This window comes from Echiichthys vipera (assembly GCF_963691815.1).
Source record: "Echiichthys vipera genome assembly, chromosome: 8".
Taxonomy (NCBI): domain Eukaryota; kingdom Metazoa; phylum Chordata; class Actinopteri; order Perciformes; family Trachinidae; genus Echiichthys; species Echiichthys vipera.
In genome coordinates this window covers 13,712,831-13,732,755 of record NC_139833.1, presented here as the reverse complement: position 1 = coordinate 13,732,755, position 19,925 = coordinate 13,712,831, and the positions used below count along the sequence as shown (strand labels likewise).

The 19,925-nt window shown below is 40.2% G+C and overlaps 2 protein-coding genes across 2 annotated transcripts; both read left to right on the top strand.

The window, feature by feature from the left end:
* The first annotated feature begins 452 nt into the window (after positions 1 to 452).
* s100a10b (S100 calcium binding protein A10b) lies at positions 453 to 3,503 on the top strand. The gene is made up of 5 exons (XM_083918984.1): positions 453 to 565; positions 1,599 to 1,753; positions 1,847 to 1,961; positions 2,977 to 3,131; positions 3,238 to 3,503. The coding sequence occupies exons 2-5, from the start codon at positions 1,616 to 1,618 to the stop codon at positions 3,394 to 3,396; spliced, it is 567 nt and encodes a 188-aa protein (XP_083775110.1). The 5' UTR covers positions 453 to 565; positions 1,599 to 1,615; the 3' UTR covers positions 3,397 to 3,503.
* Positions 3,504 to 10,532: 7,029 nt separating this feature from the next.
* Positions 10,533 to 11,762, top strand: s100w (S100 calcium binding protein W). Its single transcript, XM_083917934.1, has 3 exons — positions 10,533 to 10,693; positions 11,014 to 11,162; positions 11,299 to 11,762. The coding sequence occupies exons 2-3, from the start codon at positions 11,022 to 11,024 to the stop codon at positions 11,485 to 11,487; spliced, it is 330 nt and encodes a 109-aa protein (XP_083774060.1). The 5' UTR covers positions 10,533 to 10,693; positions 11,014 to 11,021; the 3' UTR covers positions 11,488 to 11,762.
* Positions 11,763 to 19,925: the final 8,163 nt, after the last annotated feature.

Sequence of the window (19,925 nt, the reverse complement as noted above, 5' to 3'; positions counted from 1 at the left end):
GAGAACCCACCAGAGCCCCAAAGACCATTTTGTTGTCGAAAGAAATGACTCAGGCCCAGACTTGCCCATACTCAGCATGTCCCAGCATCCTTTGGGAAGATGTGTGTGCGTCATTCGACTGATTTGAATCACGTCGCCACTTTGATTATGATTTATATTCCAACAACTTTAAATAACAGATTTTCTATTCGGCAGGAATTCCAGATGTGAAATATTGGACCTGAAAATATAATGAAAGGTGACGTCATTTTATAAAAGTACAGGAAACGCATGCTGGAACCGCTTTATTGATATTGAAAGATTATAATAAAGTGACACATTTGAAAGTTCTGGATTCATCTCTGTATCTCCTGCGTGCTCTGAGTGAAAATAAGGGCAGGGATAGTATTTGCTCATGGCTTTTGTATTTGCTCTCTCTCTCGCTCTGAGGTCTCTATATCCCTCCCTCTCCCTCCCATCACATTGGGCGTTGCCTAGCTGTCTATAAAACTTGAATAAACTTCAGTGGGCTCCCTGCACTCTCCTCTGAATCTCAAACTATAGTTTCTGCCTTCCTTGTGTCCTGGTAAGTTCTTAATAATGACTTTAACACTTTAATCTCTGCTTTCACTGCTGTCTTGTTTTCTGTCTAGATCGAGTTTAGACAGAAAACTGATCATCTCTTATGAAGTCTGAAGATTATTCATGTTGGTTGCGGTATGTCGGTTGTAGCTGCATGCAAAAACGCGTTTTCACGTTTAACGATTAGCCCATGTTCAACATGTTTTATCGGGTGAGTTTGGGCGTTGTTGGCGCATTACGCACCACCGTCACGTAGTGGCTCTTCCTGCTATCTTGCTTTGTAACAATGTCACTCCCTTTTGTCTACTGTAACCTATCCCTCGTTTTTTTTGGAACTATGCCAAAAATGGTAAAATGGAAAGGAAACAGAGGGAGAGTGGGAGGCTTGAGATAAGGATTTTAGCTCATGTGCCAGAAATGATGTCTAATAGCCAAAGAATCTGCGTTGAGTTCCACTAAGACCAACACCCAAGTCCTCTCTTCACAATGTTAGCTTTGGGTGAACTATAGCCTTAAGAGGTGTAACAAGTATTTAGAGATTTAGTTGAAGTAAAAGGAGACATACCAAAGTGTAGAAATACTAGTCCTGCAATTAAAAAAACTTACAAAGTACAAAAGTATCCCTATCAAAATATACTAAACATGTAAAAGCATCATTATTACTCATTATTATGCAGAATGGCCCAGAATATCCATCACATCGTAATGTACCCGTCGATTCCATTTTGTTATTAATATGAATAAGCAAAATAGTTACTAAAGGTAACATAAAAGGTAGCATACTCCACTTTAGTTGTAAATGTACTCAGACTACTTTCCACTAATGCGTTTTAATGTTGTAAGTGGTCCAGGGGCAGTTAGGGGTCCTATTTTATGTAGTTGGGACTATAACAGAACATATCTCTTTAATCTTATGTACATATGCAACATATTGTTCTGCACGGTACAATACAACAGCTGTCAGATGAGTGTAGTGGAAAAAAAGAAAGTATATGTCCCTCAAGATTTTTGCCCAGACTTGTTATTCCTCCTTTCAGCACCGACTACTGCAGCCATGACTGAGTTGGAGAAGTGCATGGAGTCCCTGATTTTCATCTTCCACCGCTATGCCGTGGAAGACGGTGATAAAAAGACCTTAAGCAAGAAGGAACTGAGAAAACTAATGGAGACGGAGTTGCCCACCTTCCTGAAAGTAAGTGTCTCAAATCTCTCCTCAGTACAGAACAATGTACATGACTTATTGCTCTTGCTTTAACTTTGTTGCACCCTGAACCTGCTTTTTCAGACCCAGAAGAACCCCAAAATTGTGGAGTCCATTCTGAAAGATCTGGACCAAAACAAAGACGATAAGTTGGACTTTGAAGAGTTTCTTCCCCTCGTCGTCGGCTTGTCAATGGCCTGTGAGAAGTGTTTCCTTTTGCATCAAAAGAAGAACAAGTCGTGATGGGCAAATATTAGGGAGATCAGTGATGTTGTTGTTTTAGAGTAAGAGCATTTTGAAGTACAAATGTGTGCCAGATTCACAAGTAAAAACTACCATAGACAATATTCCACTTTCTGCTTCGTCTCATTACTCTTTTTGTATGTTGGGTACAAAATGCATTTCCCTTTCTTCTGGTTGCATGTTGTTTGATATGCGCATGTATTTCTTGGCAGAAAAATACCTCAGTGAATATTGATTTACTTCACATCTGAAACACATCATTTCACTCATAAATACTCCTTGAATGTTTATTTAAAGCAGCAGTTTTTTTTATACAGTAGATAAATGGTTCAATATGGGAATGTGCTGGAATGTGAGCACCACGTTCCTGTATGTCTTCATGAGTTCATGGGTTATTGGTTATGGTTATGCCAAATAAGCATGCTAATAAGTGCTTACACAATTTCTTGGTGGGTTTCATGGTTTTCTCCCGTTTAGATGCCAAATCATTTATTCCATTGATTCCAACTTACATACACATTCTTCTATTATCTCACACTCGTGGCGCTGGTATTCGTTGAAGGGACATCTCAATCAGTTAAGTGCATATAAGGCCCATAGACCCAGTGTGACTGATACAGTATAAGGGCGATATTAAAAGACAGCAAGTAACTGTATTGAATTTTTAAGGAAAGAATATTCCAGTCTGTGGGCAACTATTACAAAAGCCCTCTCTGTCTTTTCAACCTGATTCTTGGCATAGCCTTCACCGGAAGAGAAGGAGATCTTCCTGTGACAAGAGGACACAACGTCTAAAGTACATGGAAGATGGGAAAGAAACATGCCTTTAATCCTGTAAAATGTATCCAAATAATTTTAAAGGCAGTGCTGAATCCAATGGGTGGTCAATTTGACCAGTCGGCAAGAGTGTGTGAAAAAGAAAGTTTATATCCCTCAAAATTTTTGCCCAGACTTGTTATTCCTCCTTTCAGCACCGACTACTGCAGCCATAACAGAGTTGGAGAAGTGCATGGAGTCCCTGATTTTGGTCTTCCACCGCTATGCCGTGCAAGACGGGGATAAAAAGACCTTAACCAAGAAGGAACTGAAAGAACTAATGGAGATGGAGTTAAACACCTTCCTGAAAGTAAGAATCTTCTACCTTTGTCCCAAATCTCTCCTCAGTACAGAACAATGTACATTACTTATTGCTCTTGCTTTAACTTTGTTGCACCCTGAACCTGCTCTTTCAGGCCCAGAAGAGCCCCAAAACTGTGGACTGCATACTGAAAGATCTGGACCAAAACAGTGACGATAAGTTGGACTTTGAAGAGTTTCTTCCCCTCATCGTCGGCTTGTTGATGGCCTGTGAGAAGTTTTTCCTGCTCCATCAGAAGAAGAACAAGCCGTGATGGGCAAATATAAGGGAGATCAGTGATGTTGATTGTGTTTCAGAGTAAGAGCATTATGAAACACAAATGTGTGCCAGATTCACAATTAAAAATGACTTTAGACAATATTTCACTTTCTCTTGTTTGTCTTATTATTAGGGTTATGCCAAATAAGCATGCTTATAAGTGCTTACACAATTTGATGATGTGTTTTATGATTTTCTCCAGTTTACGTATATGCCAAATCATTTAGTCCCTTAATTCCAATTTACATGTACATTCTTCTGTTATCTCACTCATGTGGCCCTGGAATGCTTTGAAGGGACATCTCAATCAGTTAAGTGCATTTTATAAGGTCCATAGTGTGACTGATATAAGGGCAATGTTAAAAGACAGCAAGTCATTTTTTATTTTTATGGAAAGAATATGCCAAAGTCTGTGGGCAACTATTACAAAAGCCCTCTCTGTCTTTTTAGCTTGATTTTTTGGATGGCCATAGATAAATCTTGTAAAAAGAGGACACAAATTCTAAAGTACATGGAAGATGGGAAAGAAACATGCCTTTAATGCTGTAAAAGTTGTCCAAAACATTTTAAAGGCAGTGGTGAATCAGATGTGTGGTCAATTTGGCCAGTAGGCCACAGTAATGTGTGAAAAAGGCCGTTTTCCTTTTTTAATATGTCATACAGTAGGAAAGCAGGTGTAACTAATAACATAAACGACAGCTTTTGTATATATGTAGTAAGTCATGTAAGTGTGACAAGTGAAGTGGGAGAGTATCAACACAGCTAAATTTAGCCATCATTAACTATTTCATGTACATGGGCTTGAAAAGTCAATTATAGATCAAACATGCAGCCCATTATGACTCTTGGACATACAGAGCATGTGCAAGAGGTAAACCATCAAGGGCAGTTCCAGGCTATCGAGTCGCTGCTGAAGCCTGAATTAAAAAACAGTCTCAAATGTTGCACGAGTCATTATTGATCTGAATAACCGAAATTCAATTCAATTGAATTTGAGACAGACAGACAGACAGATGGAATATCTGAACCCATGGGATATCATGTAAGCACCATTGTTTTAGACTGTTAAAAAAAAAAGAGGCAGTTTCAGTGCTTGGTCTTCAACAAAAGCCTGACTGTAATTTACTGGGGTGGACAATCTGGTCCAGCTGCAGCCCGCTGCCAGACCTATCTCTGACTGGAAGAAACAAATTGCATTTACCCTCTTTACTATCGGCCTAACTGTTGTACCTTTTCCGGTGGACTATCTTTAAAAATCAGTCATTTTACTTTAACTGAAGTCGGCTACTTTCTTTTATCACAAAGGCTACGTTGTTACATTTCAAGTCACATGAAAAAGTCCTGTTAAAATAAGGAGCCAAATCAGCAGCAGCAGCAGCAGCAGGGAAGAAGTTGCAGGAATGTATGCAGCCACAGGAGCTCCAGGAGATACTCTGCACTTTGATACTCTTTTTCACTGGCTGAGAGTCAAGGGGTTTGGGTGTGTGTGGTGTCACCTGGCCCAGGCCCTACAGTAAGTAAACAGTAAATGAATGCACAGTAATGCTCATTGTGCCTGGGCATAGTTTTAAAAAAAGGTTGTTGTACCTTAATTAATCATTGATTTAATGCACCGCCTGGCCAACAGCTAAGTGACTTAAATACCCAAACACACCCACAGTGTTGCATCACCAACAGGTGCATGCTGGGTCTGAATAAATGTAAAAATGCTCCAGTTGGATTCTCCAGTGTTTGCAGTAGTAGCACAGTGGGACAGAGAGGCTGAGTTGACTGGCCATAGTGGGGCAGAGTGGACTCGTTATAGTGGGGCAGAGTGGACTGAGTGGACTGGTTATAGTGGAACAGAGAGGCTGAGTTGACTGGCTATAGTGGGGCAGAGTGGACTGAGTGGACTGGTTATAGTGGAACAGAGAGGCTGAGTTGACTGGCTATAGTGGGGCAGAGTGGACTGAGTGGACTGGTTATAGTGGAACAGAGAGGCTGAGTTGACTGGCTATAGTGGGGCAGAGTGGACTGGTTTTACTGGGACAGGGGGACTGAGTGGACTGGTTATAGTGGGACAGAGAGGTTGAGTGGACTGGTTATAGTGGGGCAGAGAGGTTGAGTGGACTGGTTATAGTGGGGCAGAGAGGTTGAGTGGACTGGTTATAGTGGGGCAGAGAGGTTGAGTGGACTGGTTGGGGCAGAGTGGACTGGTTATAGTGGGATAGAGTGGACTGGTTTGAGAATGACCAGCAGGTAAAAACTTTGCTGTGCACAAGACTCACAAAGTGAAGTTCAGGCAGCTGAGTAAAAACACAAACTCACTCATGTTGAAACTCATCGGACAGAGGAGGATGCCTGCAACCGCTACGTTGACTAGCAACATAGCATCTTGTTTTTCTCGAAATGGTGTGTAAAAACTGTGCAAATTCTCCGTTGCTTATGTGTGTTTGTGTTTGCAGCCGCTGTACAGTCTACAGTATGTGTGTGTTTGTGTGTGTGTGTGTGTGTGTGTGTGTGTGTGTGTGTGTGTGTGTGTGTGTGTGTGTGTGTGTGTGTGTGTGTGTGTGTGTGTGTGTGTGTGTGTGTGTGTGTGCGTGTGCGTGTGTGTGTGTGTGTGTTTGTGTGTGTGTGTGTTTGATCACTCACTGTCCCTCAGGTTGTGGCATGTTAATATATACTGGACAGCTAAATGTGCCCCATCACCTACTCTGAGGAGTGTTTTTGATTTTAAGAGATCATTAAGCTCTTTGAACTACGGGATAACAGAGCTGAGCTTGTTATTTCTTATGTCATTCAATTTTGTACATTATAGGAGAAAGTGCATCTCTGTCTCAACCTCACCTGTCCAACAGTTACCATATGTTCAGTCTGTGGTCACTGAGCCTGTACTTGGTCAGGATCTGTCTCGGCTTTCTATCTCTGACCGTACAAAGATATTCTGCTAACTCAAAATCTCCTTGAAGGGCAAGATAACATTCCAGTCTACTGTGGCTTCCCAATGGTCCAGACAGGTTTCTCTACATCGTGATATAATTTGTTTCACTCTGATTGGTGTTTGGAGAACAACGTTGATGTGAGGCTGGTCAGACTGTGTCTGAGAGGGGGCAGTTAGCCTCAGAACAAACTGACATAGGGGACTCTTTTCTGGGCTCAGCTCTTGGGTTTGGAGGGCTTTGGAGTGGAGGGTGTCTCAGGGGCTGGTTTTCGGGTGGTTAAAAAAGTTGAGTGTTCTCTTCTGAATGTTAATTATCAGAGGGTATCTGCCTAATTCTGCTCTACATACATTTGTTGGTGTGTTTCTGTGTACGTGTAAAATATATCTGCAGAATTCTGCGTGTAAAGTATCTGTTGGATGTTTATCCCATCGGGTATAGCTCTGATGACCGATTAGTGGCTTGATGACACTATCAAATATTGTTACATATCTGTGTCGTCTGCTCTGGTGGTTTGGAGTTCTCTGGTTGATTCTATAAGAAGCGTAGAGACTAGTTGAAGAACCAGTGTGTAGGACTTAGTGGCATCTAGTGGTGAGGTTGCAGATCTCAACTAACTGAGTTCCCCTCCTCTCACCCCTCACTTTCCAAACATGTAATGCCATTCAGGTAAGTAAAACCTGTGCAAGCCCTCTCTAAAGGCAGTGTTTAGTTTGTCTATTCTGGGCTTCTGTAGAAACACGGCGGTGCAACTTGGGCTCCTTAAAAGAGGACCCAGTCCCCATATAGGTATGAGGGGATCAGCAAAAACACAGCAACTCTTAGATTCATGTGATTATACACTAATGAAAACATAATTATGAATGTTATAATCCATTTCTTGAAATAGTCCCCCTATACCAGGGGTCTGCAACTTTACCATCAAAAGAGCCATTTTGCCCCCTCTTCACCAAGTAAAATGTGTATGGAGCCGCAAAACATATTTGATCTCACAGCTTATAAAGTTGTATATATAGTTATGATATATGCAGTTTGTTGCATTTATGAAATTATAGAAAAAACATTGAATTCCTATTATGATTATTATTACCTGGCTTTTATTCTGAAACTTCTGCTTCGACTTCAGAATGAGCGATAACTCAACCAGCTATGAAACTCTGAGCTAGACAGAACAAAACACAACAACACACTCACACAAGAACCAAAATTCAGTCCCACAAGGGAGGAAATGACTCTATGACTACTCTATGCTTCAAGGGATTATGCTATGAAAATTATTTGTAAAGAAAAAAAACACTCTCGAGTAGGAAAAAAGCAAAAGGCTGAAAACCAAACTTATGCTGAACTGAGCTAGTAAAACTACTAAACAAAGTCACTCCGAACAGGAGGACAACAAAGGGACTATGAAATTAGCTTCTCAAAACAAAGCTGACCAAAAATGTAATCGAGATCAAAATCACTCTTCTTCAGAGGAAATACAGAAAACAAGAGCGTGGCGAGACTCAGACTCAAAGGCTCGGACAAGGCTGTGGATCGGGGCTGGGCGTATTCGACTAAACGAACAAAATACTCTGGCAACGAGACAGGGGAAGACACAGACTATATACATATGAACAAAACAATCATGGATCAGGGGGGAAAGTCAGACCGGTGACACAAGAGGAAGGGCAAGTGACCTGAGAGTTGCTTTTCAAAATAAAACATGAAATTCATAAGGCAGAAAACCCAAAGACAGGGCAGTCCTTATGGCGGTGTGACAGCCATCAATGTTGGCAGTAAAAGCAAATTGATCTCTCCACGCAACACTCTATTCTCCTCCGATACGTTTTTTTGCGGGGGGGTTATCCATGGTTAGCATACTGACAGTGCGGGTAAGAAACTCAAGATTAGCAGGGAAAGGTGCTGAGTGATAGCATAGCATGTGACGCATATTTTAGTTTCACATAATAGTTTTTAAAAATCTGGTCCAAAGCTGGTCCTTTGATTTATACATCTTGATAATGCTTGCACTCGCAGTGTCAGTGTCCATCGTTTTTATTTACTGTCTCTCATTTTTGTTATGACATCATGAAGATTTAGTATCATACCATCATATCGATCAACCTTTTTCTCCAGTTTAACTGACCTACTTTTGACTAAGTACGTTTTTCACACAAGTAATTTTACTTTTACTTGAGTATGATATGCCAGCGCTCTTTCCATCCCTGGAAATTTATCATAAGCCTTGTTTCTCTCCAATAAGAAGTCAGAGTAAGTTGGATTCCACAAATAAGACTGTTGATATGAAAAAGACAGATGTATGTTAGGGAGGGTCAGCCAACATAGCAGCCTTTAACAAGTACTGACCATAGAGATAATATTGAAAAGTGGCAAATTGGTCCTTTAAAGAAGTGGTCATGTATTGACTTTAACTCACCACTAGATGTCACAATGCTGCAGGGAAAAAAAGAAACATGTAGACACTCAGGAATTCCTCCACTGGCTCCAGTTCCACCACTTAAGGGAGGGGACACGGTTTTATAAAAGTTGATGTTGCTGGTTTCAGTTAGGGTGTGTTTCAGCAGTGTTTGACACCCTGATCCAAAATGTTTATGTCCCCACAACGAACATAAGTTGAAGGGGAGGGTATATGATGATGAGGAATGTTGTTTGGTAAAGCTGTAGTGTTGGAGGAGCTGTGATAGACACATTATTGTTTTACAACCGAGCAGCTATAGAGCAGCCGGTTATATTTATATATAAGTTAAATAGTTCCTACGAGGCATTTAACTGACAGTTTGTATTTTCTGAGCAGACCATTTTGCCCACTTCCGGGTAATTACTTGCAAATTAAACTAATAAACTCATCATGATTGTTAGGAGTAGAGAAACCCCACACCCAAAATGTCATGTCAAATATCATACTTTTATTATGTCAAGGTCATTTATATCAATAAGTTGTTTCACCACTTGTTTGGCTTACCTTTTTGCTTTTCTGGTGGATCATATTGCTTATGACTAGAACATCACCACAGCAGCATACAGCTGTGAGGTTATCTTAAATCATTCTCGTATAATATGGTCTGTGAAGGTAAAACAATTATTAAGAGGGGAGTTCAAAGCTATTTCGGTTTGATTTTAAATGATTCATGGAGACAGGTACAGACCCTCTCCTCTCTTACAGTGAAACTGTAACTCATACCAACAGAGTGTGGAAATTAACACCATGCAATCCTTCGTCTCTATTTTCCTTTCCTCCCCTGCATGGAGAATCTGATCGTTTTCAATAAGTGAAAGTAATATGGGCAAAGTGAAGAGAGGCTGAGCGGTTTGAACCAAATGGGGCTTGGTAGGAGGCAACAGAGGGGAGAGAGGAAGAAGTGCTGCCTTTCTGCTGCCTTGGAACAGAGGAGTGGAAAATGGAGGTGGAGTTATATAACAGTAACAGGGTGAATGAGGAGGGACTTGTGTCAAAATAAAACATGTTCAAACAGCAGCAAAGACTTAGATCCAACAGACTTTTGACTCCTGATTTTATTTAGTTTAGCTGAACTAAAGTAGGATATAAGTTGGATAAGGATTCCTTAACTTAAAGTATTAAAAAAGAGCATGTGACTAAATCTTGTCACACCTCAAACTGTCAGACAAACCTCACATTCCTGAAAAATTATGGTTTCAGACCCACAAGGTTTTTGCCGACGGCAATGACACTTACAGGCAAACAGGATAGACCAGACACCTCTGCAAACAAGGATATACACACACTCACACACACACACACACACACACACACACACACACACACACACACACACACACACACACACACACACACATCTTTGGATTAAAACTCCAAAGCCCACTTTGGGCTGGGCTAAAATACAGTGACTGTAATTTTCCATTTACTCTGACATATTTTCTCCAGACGGCTACACTGAGCAGCTCCTTAATGAAGAGCCTCGCCATAGATGATCTACCCACACACTCACACACACACACACACACACCCACACACACACACACACACACACACACACACACACACACACACACACACACACACACACACACATAGATGCAAACTTGTCAACAAGGGCAACCATTTGCTCTATACAACATACACATAAATACTGTCTTATATTCTTTACACAGCTGTGAGACAAAACTGGTGAAGCTTGACTGGTTAAAAAAGGGGAACATTTCCTGTGCATTAGTCATCGCTGATGTGTATATATGGCCCTGTGTGTGTGTGTGGTGGAGGGGGTGTGTTGGTGGGAGTGTTTCAACTCTTTAAGAGGAGGATTTGCCCTCAGTGAGACAACAGTTTCATCCAGGACCAAGCTGGTGACACGGACCTGATCTCTCTCTCTTCACCTAGAGCAACGTGCACTCAAGGTGAGTCCAGATAAAAAGCAAGATGTCGGGGAAGGCAGGAAAGCAAAAAAGAAAATAGCAGCATTTAATTCAGATGCTGAACATGAAACCTACAATGTAAATGTGTGTAAATGGGCCTTATTATTGACTAAAACTCGAGAGTAATGTCATGGTGTTCATTAAAGCTTTATTCAGTGCTCTGAGCATTTTGTTGGGTTGATTTGGGACCTCTGACTTTTACTTGCTTTGCTCATATCTATAAACATTATGCTGACATAAAAATGTATTTCGCTTTGCCTCTTTGTTAATTACTCACAATCAACATGAATGGATTTCCCCAGCTACAGCCATGGCTCGTCTGGACCAAGTAATTACAAACATTGTGGATATATTTCTGGAGTATGCTGATGATGGAGGCAAGAAACGCCAGTTAAGCACAGAGGAGTTAAAGAAGGTGTTGGAGCAAGAAATACAAAGCCCTGAGTTAAAAGTAAGAAACTCAACACACTCACTGACCATGACATGCACAGAGGTTCACAAAATAGATACATTATCCTGCTTCTTATTTACCACTCAGGTGTGCTTTTGTGCATTTCATACTGTTATTTAACTGATGTGCTCTCCAGGAAAAAATCAGCGCAGACGACATCGGGGAAGCCATGGAGATGCTGGATAAAAACCGCGATGGCGAGGTCAACTTCCGAGAGTTTTGTCGGTGTGTGTCTATCCTGGCCAAATGCTACTTCCACAAGAAGACAGGCAGGGGTGGCAAGAAAGGCAAGGGCAAAGAACAAGAAGGTGAACAGGAAGACTGAAAAAGATTAACTATACAAACGTTTAAAATAGCACCATAGTATATTTAATGATTTACAGTATATATATATATGTGACACAGCCGACCCTGAAAAAAGATGCTGCTGGTATTAGGCCATTTGCACATCCGTCATGAAACTCAAGTCTGTGATTTGTGTTTCTAACGTGCGTTGAAAATGCATGGTGATATTCACTGCCTTCATATCTCTGTAAACTGATTTTCAAAGAACTTTACATCTGATACTTTCTCAAAATAAATAAAAAGAATTAAGTCTGATTTGTTGTGGGCTTCCTCTTCTGTTTATGACAATCACTGCACATGTAGTTGATAGGTATCTGGTGTCACAGCTGTGGATAGAAACAAGCAGGGACTCATCAAACATTTAACATACATCACCTGCTATCTTCTCCAGTGCACATATCACTGTCAGTGCTTCCTCAATAGGAAAGGCTCTCTGCTCTTTTATTTCCTGTACTGCTGACCCAGACAAGTTTAAACTTTGACTGACATCAGATCTTTTTCATGTCATAAAAGTAATTGGAAAAAAATATCAGTCTGTCTCTTGCCTCCCTCTCACATTATTTAAATCCCATATCACGACGATCAAATTAGGAAATTCTCGTCCCCTCAATGTGTGGAATAATTATAGCTTATCATTTATTACAAATAAAAAACCCACAGTTGGCACTGATTGTACGTTTATATGTCCCCATATTAATCATTAAACTCTGAGAGAATTGATGTGTTTAATTGTTGCACAATAATAATCCCATCCTTCAGAAGTTTGCTTAGCACACTTGCTCTGCTCAGGAAGACTTTGTTGCAATGGTCCATGGTGTCCAGTGAAATTCGCCCCATAGTCCAGGTTATTTGTAACACGCCATGGGGTGAAATGCAACATTATAAAACAAGGATTATGACAAAAAAAACCTATGACAGTGGAAGATTTTTTATTAAAACATAACATAGTGGTAAATGTGTGTGTCTGTGCTTGGGTTGACATGAGTATCTTACCCTAACATTAGGCTACAAAACTGAACAAATAGTTCTAATGTGCACCAGCTTCAACAACTGAACGCAAGCTTGTGTGTGTCTTACACAAATATTTGAAAATAATTACAACACTGAACAAAATGTTATAACGATTGGATGAACCAGTAGCATCATATGTCAGCAGTATCATATATGCCATTTACACATTATTGTTTTGTATTTACATATTTTAATGGAAATTCTTCAAAGATTTCATCATCAATCTTCTGTTCCGTCTTCACCTCATCAGGCTTTAAGCGTCATAGTAGTTAGAGACCTGCAACTGTCTCATGTAAAGTTAGTGTGTTCAGTTTCTGACATTAAACTTGGGGACTTCCATTTCATCCACCTTCAACCTCTTCATCACTATCAGCATAGTCATTAAACAAAGCCCTAGTGGTTTTTGTGACCTCCTCTATACGAGCCATAGCTATAGTGGGACAAAAAGATTGATACTGATGCTATTATCTTCTGTTATTGGAATGAGCATCTGTGGCATTTACTTTATTTACTTAGTGATGCCATGGTAAACAAAATTACTGAATAATTCAATGAAAATGTAAAAAAAAAATTGCTATTTCTGTGCACTGCTAAGTGTGTCATGCTAAGTATCTGAACATATTGCATCTATTCAATTCGACAAAATCCCTCCCTCCATATGTTGCTCTCCCTCAGGACTCCCCTCAGATTCCAGGTTTACCAGGTGAAGAGAGATCACAAGGAGACTGATATCAGACTGAGGGGGGTGCCTCCTTTTTTCGATGCGAGCAGACACTCTATGTCTGAGAACGCAACATATATGTTCAAAGAAATACACGTTGTGATTTTTGTGCTGGAAATCTGGTCCACTCCCCACAAACCAGATCCACATGTCTTTGAACAATACACTGCTTAACTTGTGTGCATGTGAGAATGCAGCTCTACAGTCAGAACAGGTTAGATAATTGTAAACCTACGCAATCTGTGGAAAGATATTAGCCTAAAGCAGCTGATGTCAAAATCTCCTTCTCTGCACCTCCCTGCAGCCGCACTCCCACATCTCCAAACATGTTACTTGCCATCTTCTACCTGTCCACCAATTGCCTGACCTTTCCACCTGCCCCAGACACATCACAGCTCTGACTCCAGCCACATCTTCCTGCTCTGCAGTAACCCCTTCCCTTTTTGTTGTTTCATGTCTCTGTTTTCCAGCCACATGCCAACCGTACAGGTATCTGCATCTGCACCTGCCCGTCTGTCTGCACACCTACTACAAGTTGGAAAGCTATTAAAAGGACAGCAATTAGCCTTGTTAAAAAAAGATTACACTTTACCATTCTGAAGACAATTAAGACAATAGTGTAAATGATTCTGTCATAAATATAGAAAGATGAATAAAACAGGTTGCTTATGGTCATGAGGAAGGCGAACATGGCGTATGAACAGTGTATGCGATGTTGTGATCCTGGACAGTCTCTCGTTCTCCTCTTTGGTCGTTGTTTTTGTCTCCCTCTGTCTGTGTTTTTCTGTATGTGCTTTCTTTCTGTCTTTCTGGTTTTGAGTTCGTTTTCCTGGCAGGTGATCCTTGTTTGCATTGATCACCTGCCACTCTGTTTATAAACCGGTACTGAGCCTCACTCAGTGCCGGATCATACCTTCTACCTACCCTGATGTCTCCCTGTGTACCTGTTCCTCTTGTGTCCATTCTCCGTGTGAGTTAGTATCTAGTTCTTTGTGTTTTTCCTTTGTGTTAGTGCACCTTTTTGTAAATTAGTTTTACTAAATTTGTTAATACCGTCTCCTGAGTTCCGTGTCTGCATTTGGGTCCCCTCCTCCGTGTATTCTCCGTCGTCAACCCTGGCATGCGATGTTTTTACATTATAAAAATACATAATTTACTTGAAAATGTGGATTCCTTGTTTTGCAGGATTATTCCACGGGTATAGTACTGACACTTTAGACTGGTAATGAGTGTTCATCATCAAAAAGATGCTCTATACTTCATAACTTACCCGGGATTATGCTTAGTATGTGTACTTTGCTAATTGGTCAACAAGTTTGCATCTGACAGTTTTTGAATGCTGGTAACCCATACTGTATATTTTCCAACATAAAACTTTGGAATACTCCTCTTTTCTGGGTTCAGTTCTGGCAAGTAGAATTAGCTTTCATTCATTCATTCCTCTTCAATCGCTTGTCCCTGTCTGTGTCGTGGGGGGCTCAAGCCGATCCCAGTGGACATCGGGCGTGAGGCGGGGTACAGCCTGGACGGGACGCCAGTATATCGTAGGACACCTAGAGACAGACAACCATTCACACCTACTGGCAATTTAGAGTCATCAATTAACCTAATACGTCCATGTCTTTGGACAGTGGGAGGAAACCGGAAAACCCGGAGAAAACCCACACAGGGGAGAATATGCAAACTCCGCACAGAAGGGCCCCAGCCAGGATTCGACCCAGGAACCCACTAGTTGTGAGGCGACAGTGCTGACCATCACACAACCGTGTCACCATCAAGTAGCTTTCAGCCTTGGAATATTAAAAAAAGGAGAAGACAACAGCTGTGATAATGATTATCGGCCAATAGCTTCACTGTCTTGCAAAAACACTTCCAATTTGTGTCCCTGACATTTCATATATCATAGTCACACACATTGCTCGCTCATGTATTGCATACTGCATTCTCCCTGCTGCCTGCCAGGTGGAGCCAGTGCATTGAAATACTGTACGTATATAAGAGGTGAGTGTGTGCATGAGCATCATGCCTGATGTCCATTCATTTGCTAATTCAGAATTGTAAAGATAACGTTCTCTCAGACTCAGATTACTTTTTAAGCACTCAAATATATTAACTGTCTTCACTCCTGATTGACACTACAGTACTGTACGCTTTTCTATAAATCTTGCTTATGCAGAAATAGTTTGCTATTGCTATAATTTACCATTAAATATATATGATGAGGATTCCTGAGCTGGAAATCTGGCCCACCCCCAACAAATCAGCTTCACATTGAACGATTTATTATATATTTGGCGATAAGCACATTTACTGTATAATGAATATTATGGACTTGATTCTTACTATATAATGAATCTTGTAGATAGTTTTTTTTAGATACTATCTATTGCTGAAAAGGGGATTTATCAACCGCTGATGAAAATTTTAAGTGTTGCACCTTTGGCCGGTGCAGTCTGAAGTGTGATATGGGTTAAAACACAGCCTGGTCTGGTTGGGCATGATTTCTGCTTCATTTTTATACCCACAGAACACTGTTCCTGTCTCCACAGCTATGGACACGATTTACATTTAAAGATTCAACAAGAAAGCCCACAGCATCCTCAAAGACGCCACACACCCCTGTCACTCCATGTTTGTACTGCTACAATATGGCAGAAGGTTCAGGACGATCAGAAGCAAAACAAGCAGACTGAGAAACAGCTTCTATCCCAGAGCTGATGGGGTATCATAACAGCTACTGTCATATACATGCATCATGTTATACATGTTGCTTACTATAGATTATTATTATTATCATCATTACCTTTCTGTTGCACACTTTCTTTTTAAATACTGCTGCTCTGTTTTGTTGATCTCAATGTGTGCCTTTTATATTTTATATTGTCTAACTTATTTTGTCTTATACCACAGAGAATAGTCAAACAAAGTTTTATTGTACATCCTGTATAATGACAAAAACGATTAATTAACACATGACACATGCGGCTCACATTAAGTGTTGGCTCTTTTCTAATTGACTCATAAAAGCTGTGAAAAGATGTGAAGGAAGTTATCAACAGCATCCTCACCACCTGATGTTGTTTGATCATCACTGATCAACATCATACCTGACCCCTCGTACGATCCTTGCATTCCATTTGAGCAGGTTTCCCCGCCCTTTGCTCTTGTTCAACAAGCTTCAGGTCAAATGTCAAATAGAGCACAGCCTGTGTTTGCAGCAGTAGCCACATCTAACACTTTACCTTGGAACATCGTCACTGATGATAGATTGGTAGATTATGTTAAATGCACAATATGTACCTTTCTTACATCAAAGGTTTCAGTCTCCCTGGCCTGATAACAGACTGAATTGCCATGTTGTTTCACTTGTAACAGTATGTGTTACCTTTTTTTGTAATCCTTTAGTGTTTCCTAACTGTAAATTGATACGACAGCATTTCCCCAGTTCCTGTTTTTATAGGATGTTGTTTTGTTGTTTTGCCCCTACTCATCATTTTGTCATAATTATTTTCATTTTCATGTTCTGTCACCTTGGATGTGCGTGTTCCTGCTGTTCTGCTATGCAGACTGCCATAACATGTGGGTCATGTTCACATTACTATAGATATTGTTATAGTTACTGTTACTCGCTGGCTGCTTGCATCTCTGGAAGTGTGTCAGTCTCTCTGTCTTTTGTCTATCTTTGTGTTTCTCTCTTTCTCTCTCCTTTTCTTCCTCCCCAACCGGTCAAGACAGATGACCGTCCTCCACAGAGCTGGGTCTGTCCGACGTTCCTGCCTGTTATAGGGAAGGTTTTCGTTGCCACCGTACTCTATGGGGGAATTGTTGGGTCTTTACCTACTCTGTAAAGTGTCCTGAGATAACTTTGGTTATGATTTGACACTATAAATAAAATTGAATTGAATTGAAAATTGTATGTGTATGTTTCAATCTATTCTTTCCTGTCAGCCAATCTGGTCTCATTTGGACAAAAAATTGTCCGTCCATCCACGATCTTATCCCTGACTGGGTTGCGTGGGGCTGGAGCCGATCCCAGCTGGCAATGGGCGTGAGGCGAGGTACACCCTGAACAGCACACCAGTCTATCACAGGGCACATAGAGACAGAAAAACACAGACAACCATTCACACTCAAATTCATACCTGTGGGCAATTTAGACTCTTCAATAAACCTAACACCTAATTATCTGGTTATCAAATTAGTTTGACAGGGTTCAGAGTATATCTCTTTAGGGTTAGGGTTAGGGTTAGGGGCTGTAACATGAGCAAGTCAGGAATCTTTTTGCCTTTTTATTGTCAGTTCACCCTCTGAATCCTACTAATTTACCATACTGAATCCTGACTATGACCTTGACCTCCTCAACATCCTTCAAGAGAATGGCTTTGTTTTTAGAACCAGCTACAGATGCAGTCAGCTGACCAGCTTCTTGCTTGGTGTATGTATGTGTTAGTTTATAGCCTGTTTGAGCATTTGATACAATACTTTGTTAGCCAAATTTATACTGGAGTATTCAATATCATCTACTTCCTTTATCCTTCAGATTGAAGATGTCCCTGTGCTCCCTGGGTGTCTGTATGTTCCTCAATGTCTTTTTCTTTCAGTGAATTTAAGATGAGGCACTGGACATTATTACTGATCCAACTTTTGTCTGATGTTTTAAAAGACGCTAGAAATAATTAATTTCACTTACAACACAGGGACATACAGACAATGAATCTCACCAAACATTAATCAATTATCAAAATGCCAATTTATTTTCTGTTGACAATTCAATTAACATAAAAATCAGCTCTAATGTGATGTATGTATGTGTCCCACATGCAGTGAGAGCATATCTGTGTGCATTCAAGCCACATCTGAATCTAAAATAGTTTGAATACTACGCCACATCCACATCGCTTTTGTAAAAAAGGGTTTACAAACTGTACTATGTGTTGTGTCATATGTCTACTTGACCTTTGTGCAAAATGTGTGTTCATGTATGGGTTGAACTTTGTTCTTACAGTATTTGTGTGCTCATGTTTGTTGTGTTTAACAGGTTGAAGCACCTGGATGATACACTGCTTCTGCCTGTCTTTCAGCACAAACCTTTACACAAACACACACACACACGCACACGCACACACAGGCACACACAGGCATACACACGGTAGTATTACCTGTAGTTTTGCAGACAATACTTAACAGACCAGTCACTGATCATTTCTTGGATTTTCTTTGTTTATGTGCTGATGTTGTCATTAGCCACATTTACTAGCAGTAACTAATAAATCTAAATAAAATTCATACAGCATTCGGTCATGACCAACCATTAAACCAAATGAGGTCATAATTGATATAAGCATGGCTAAACAGAGACAGTTTGGTAACACTTTATAATACAGTAGGTACAGCGGAATAACAGTAACAAGTGTGACTTTTAGCAGAAGTGAGAAATGACTTTATTTTCGTATTTATCTAAAGGTTATTTTAGAGGAAAGAAGAAATTACTTATACTATCAGTATTTCTAACTATTGTGTACTTACGGGTCATTGTAGAGGAAATAAGAAATTACTTATTTTGCAGCCGTTTGATGTGCTACAATAAATCCAATAAATTGTAGCAATACAATAAATTAGCTTTGGTCCTTTGCTCATGGCAGTGTCAATAATTTATTACAGGTAAGCCTTCCTCAAGCACAGCATACCACATCAAGGCGACATAGACGTATGACAGGTTTCCCCAACTATAGATTTATTATTAAGCTTAGAAGAAGACATACGTTATTAATCTCCTAGGTGTAATTCTATTTTTTTCACTCTGTTATTTCACTTTATTACACACACACACACACACACACACACACACACACACACACACACACACACACACACACACACACACACACACACACACACACACACACACACACACAAAATATACATATGCAAACAGGACCAATACATAAGCATCAAATGGACAGATGTCAGTGTGAGGGGGTTGCCCATGGAAGGGCACTCCGAGCAGTTCGGGGTTCGGTGCCTTGCTCAAAGGTACCTATGCAGTGCTCTCCAGCTACCTGTTCACCTGCTCCGTATGTGGGACTTGATTTATTGAATTATGTTATTACACTAATGCATTGTACCCTGGAATAACTTACAAAAGCACTTAAAAATATGCAATGATAACACATTGGAAACTTACCATCAGAGGAAAACATTGTACATTTACCAGACAGAAAAAATGTTACTTGTTACATTGCATTTGATTTTAAAGAGATTGACATTGATTTTGAGTAATTTAAAAAAACATAAAGGATGAACAGAAGTTGTTGCACAGATTTATTTTCACACCATATTGGAATCTCTTAATATTGGTTAATTGGATACAGATGCTGTTAGATTAAAATTTATAGTTGAGAGCTAACAATGTATAAGTCACAAGTTCAAAACCAATACTATGAAGGAGGGTAACAAATGCTTAAAGCAACTTGAGAAATTCATAAATTTATGATAGAGATTTATGAACTGGAAATCTGGCCTACTCCATACAAACCAGCTTCACTGGTCCTTTTTCTGCCCTGCAGGTAGATTCACATTTGTGTTTTCTAAACAATAAGCTGGACCTTGCAGCTCCCCAGTAAAAATAATTATACTCCACCTCCACTTAACCATCATGCATCAATGCTTGAACCTTTACACACAGT

Coding starts and splice junctions, on each gene's coding strand:
- s100a10b (XM_083918984.1), top strand. CDS start 1,616: ATGACTGAGTTGGAGAAGTGCATGGAGTCCCTGATTTTCATCTTCCAC. Junction 1,754..1,846: donor AGTTGCCCACCTTCCTGAAA/GTAAGTGTCTCA, acceptor CTGCTTTTTCAG/ACCCAGAAGAACCCCAAAAT. Junction 1,962..2,976: donor CGTCGGCTTGTCAATGGCCT/GTGAGAAGTGTT, acceptor TCCTCCTTTCAG/CACCGACTACTGCAGCCATA.
- s100w (XM_083917934.1), top strand. CDS start 11,022: ATGGCTCGTCTGGACCAAGTAATTACAAACATTGTGGATATATTTCTG. Junction 11,163..11,298: donor TACAAAGCCCTGAGTTAAAA/GTAAGAAACTCA, acceptor TGTGCTCTCCAG/GAAAAAATCAGCGCAGACGA.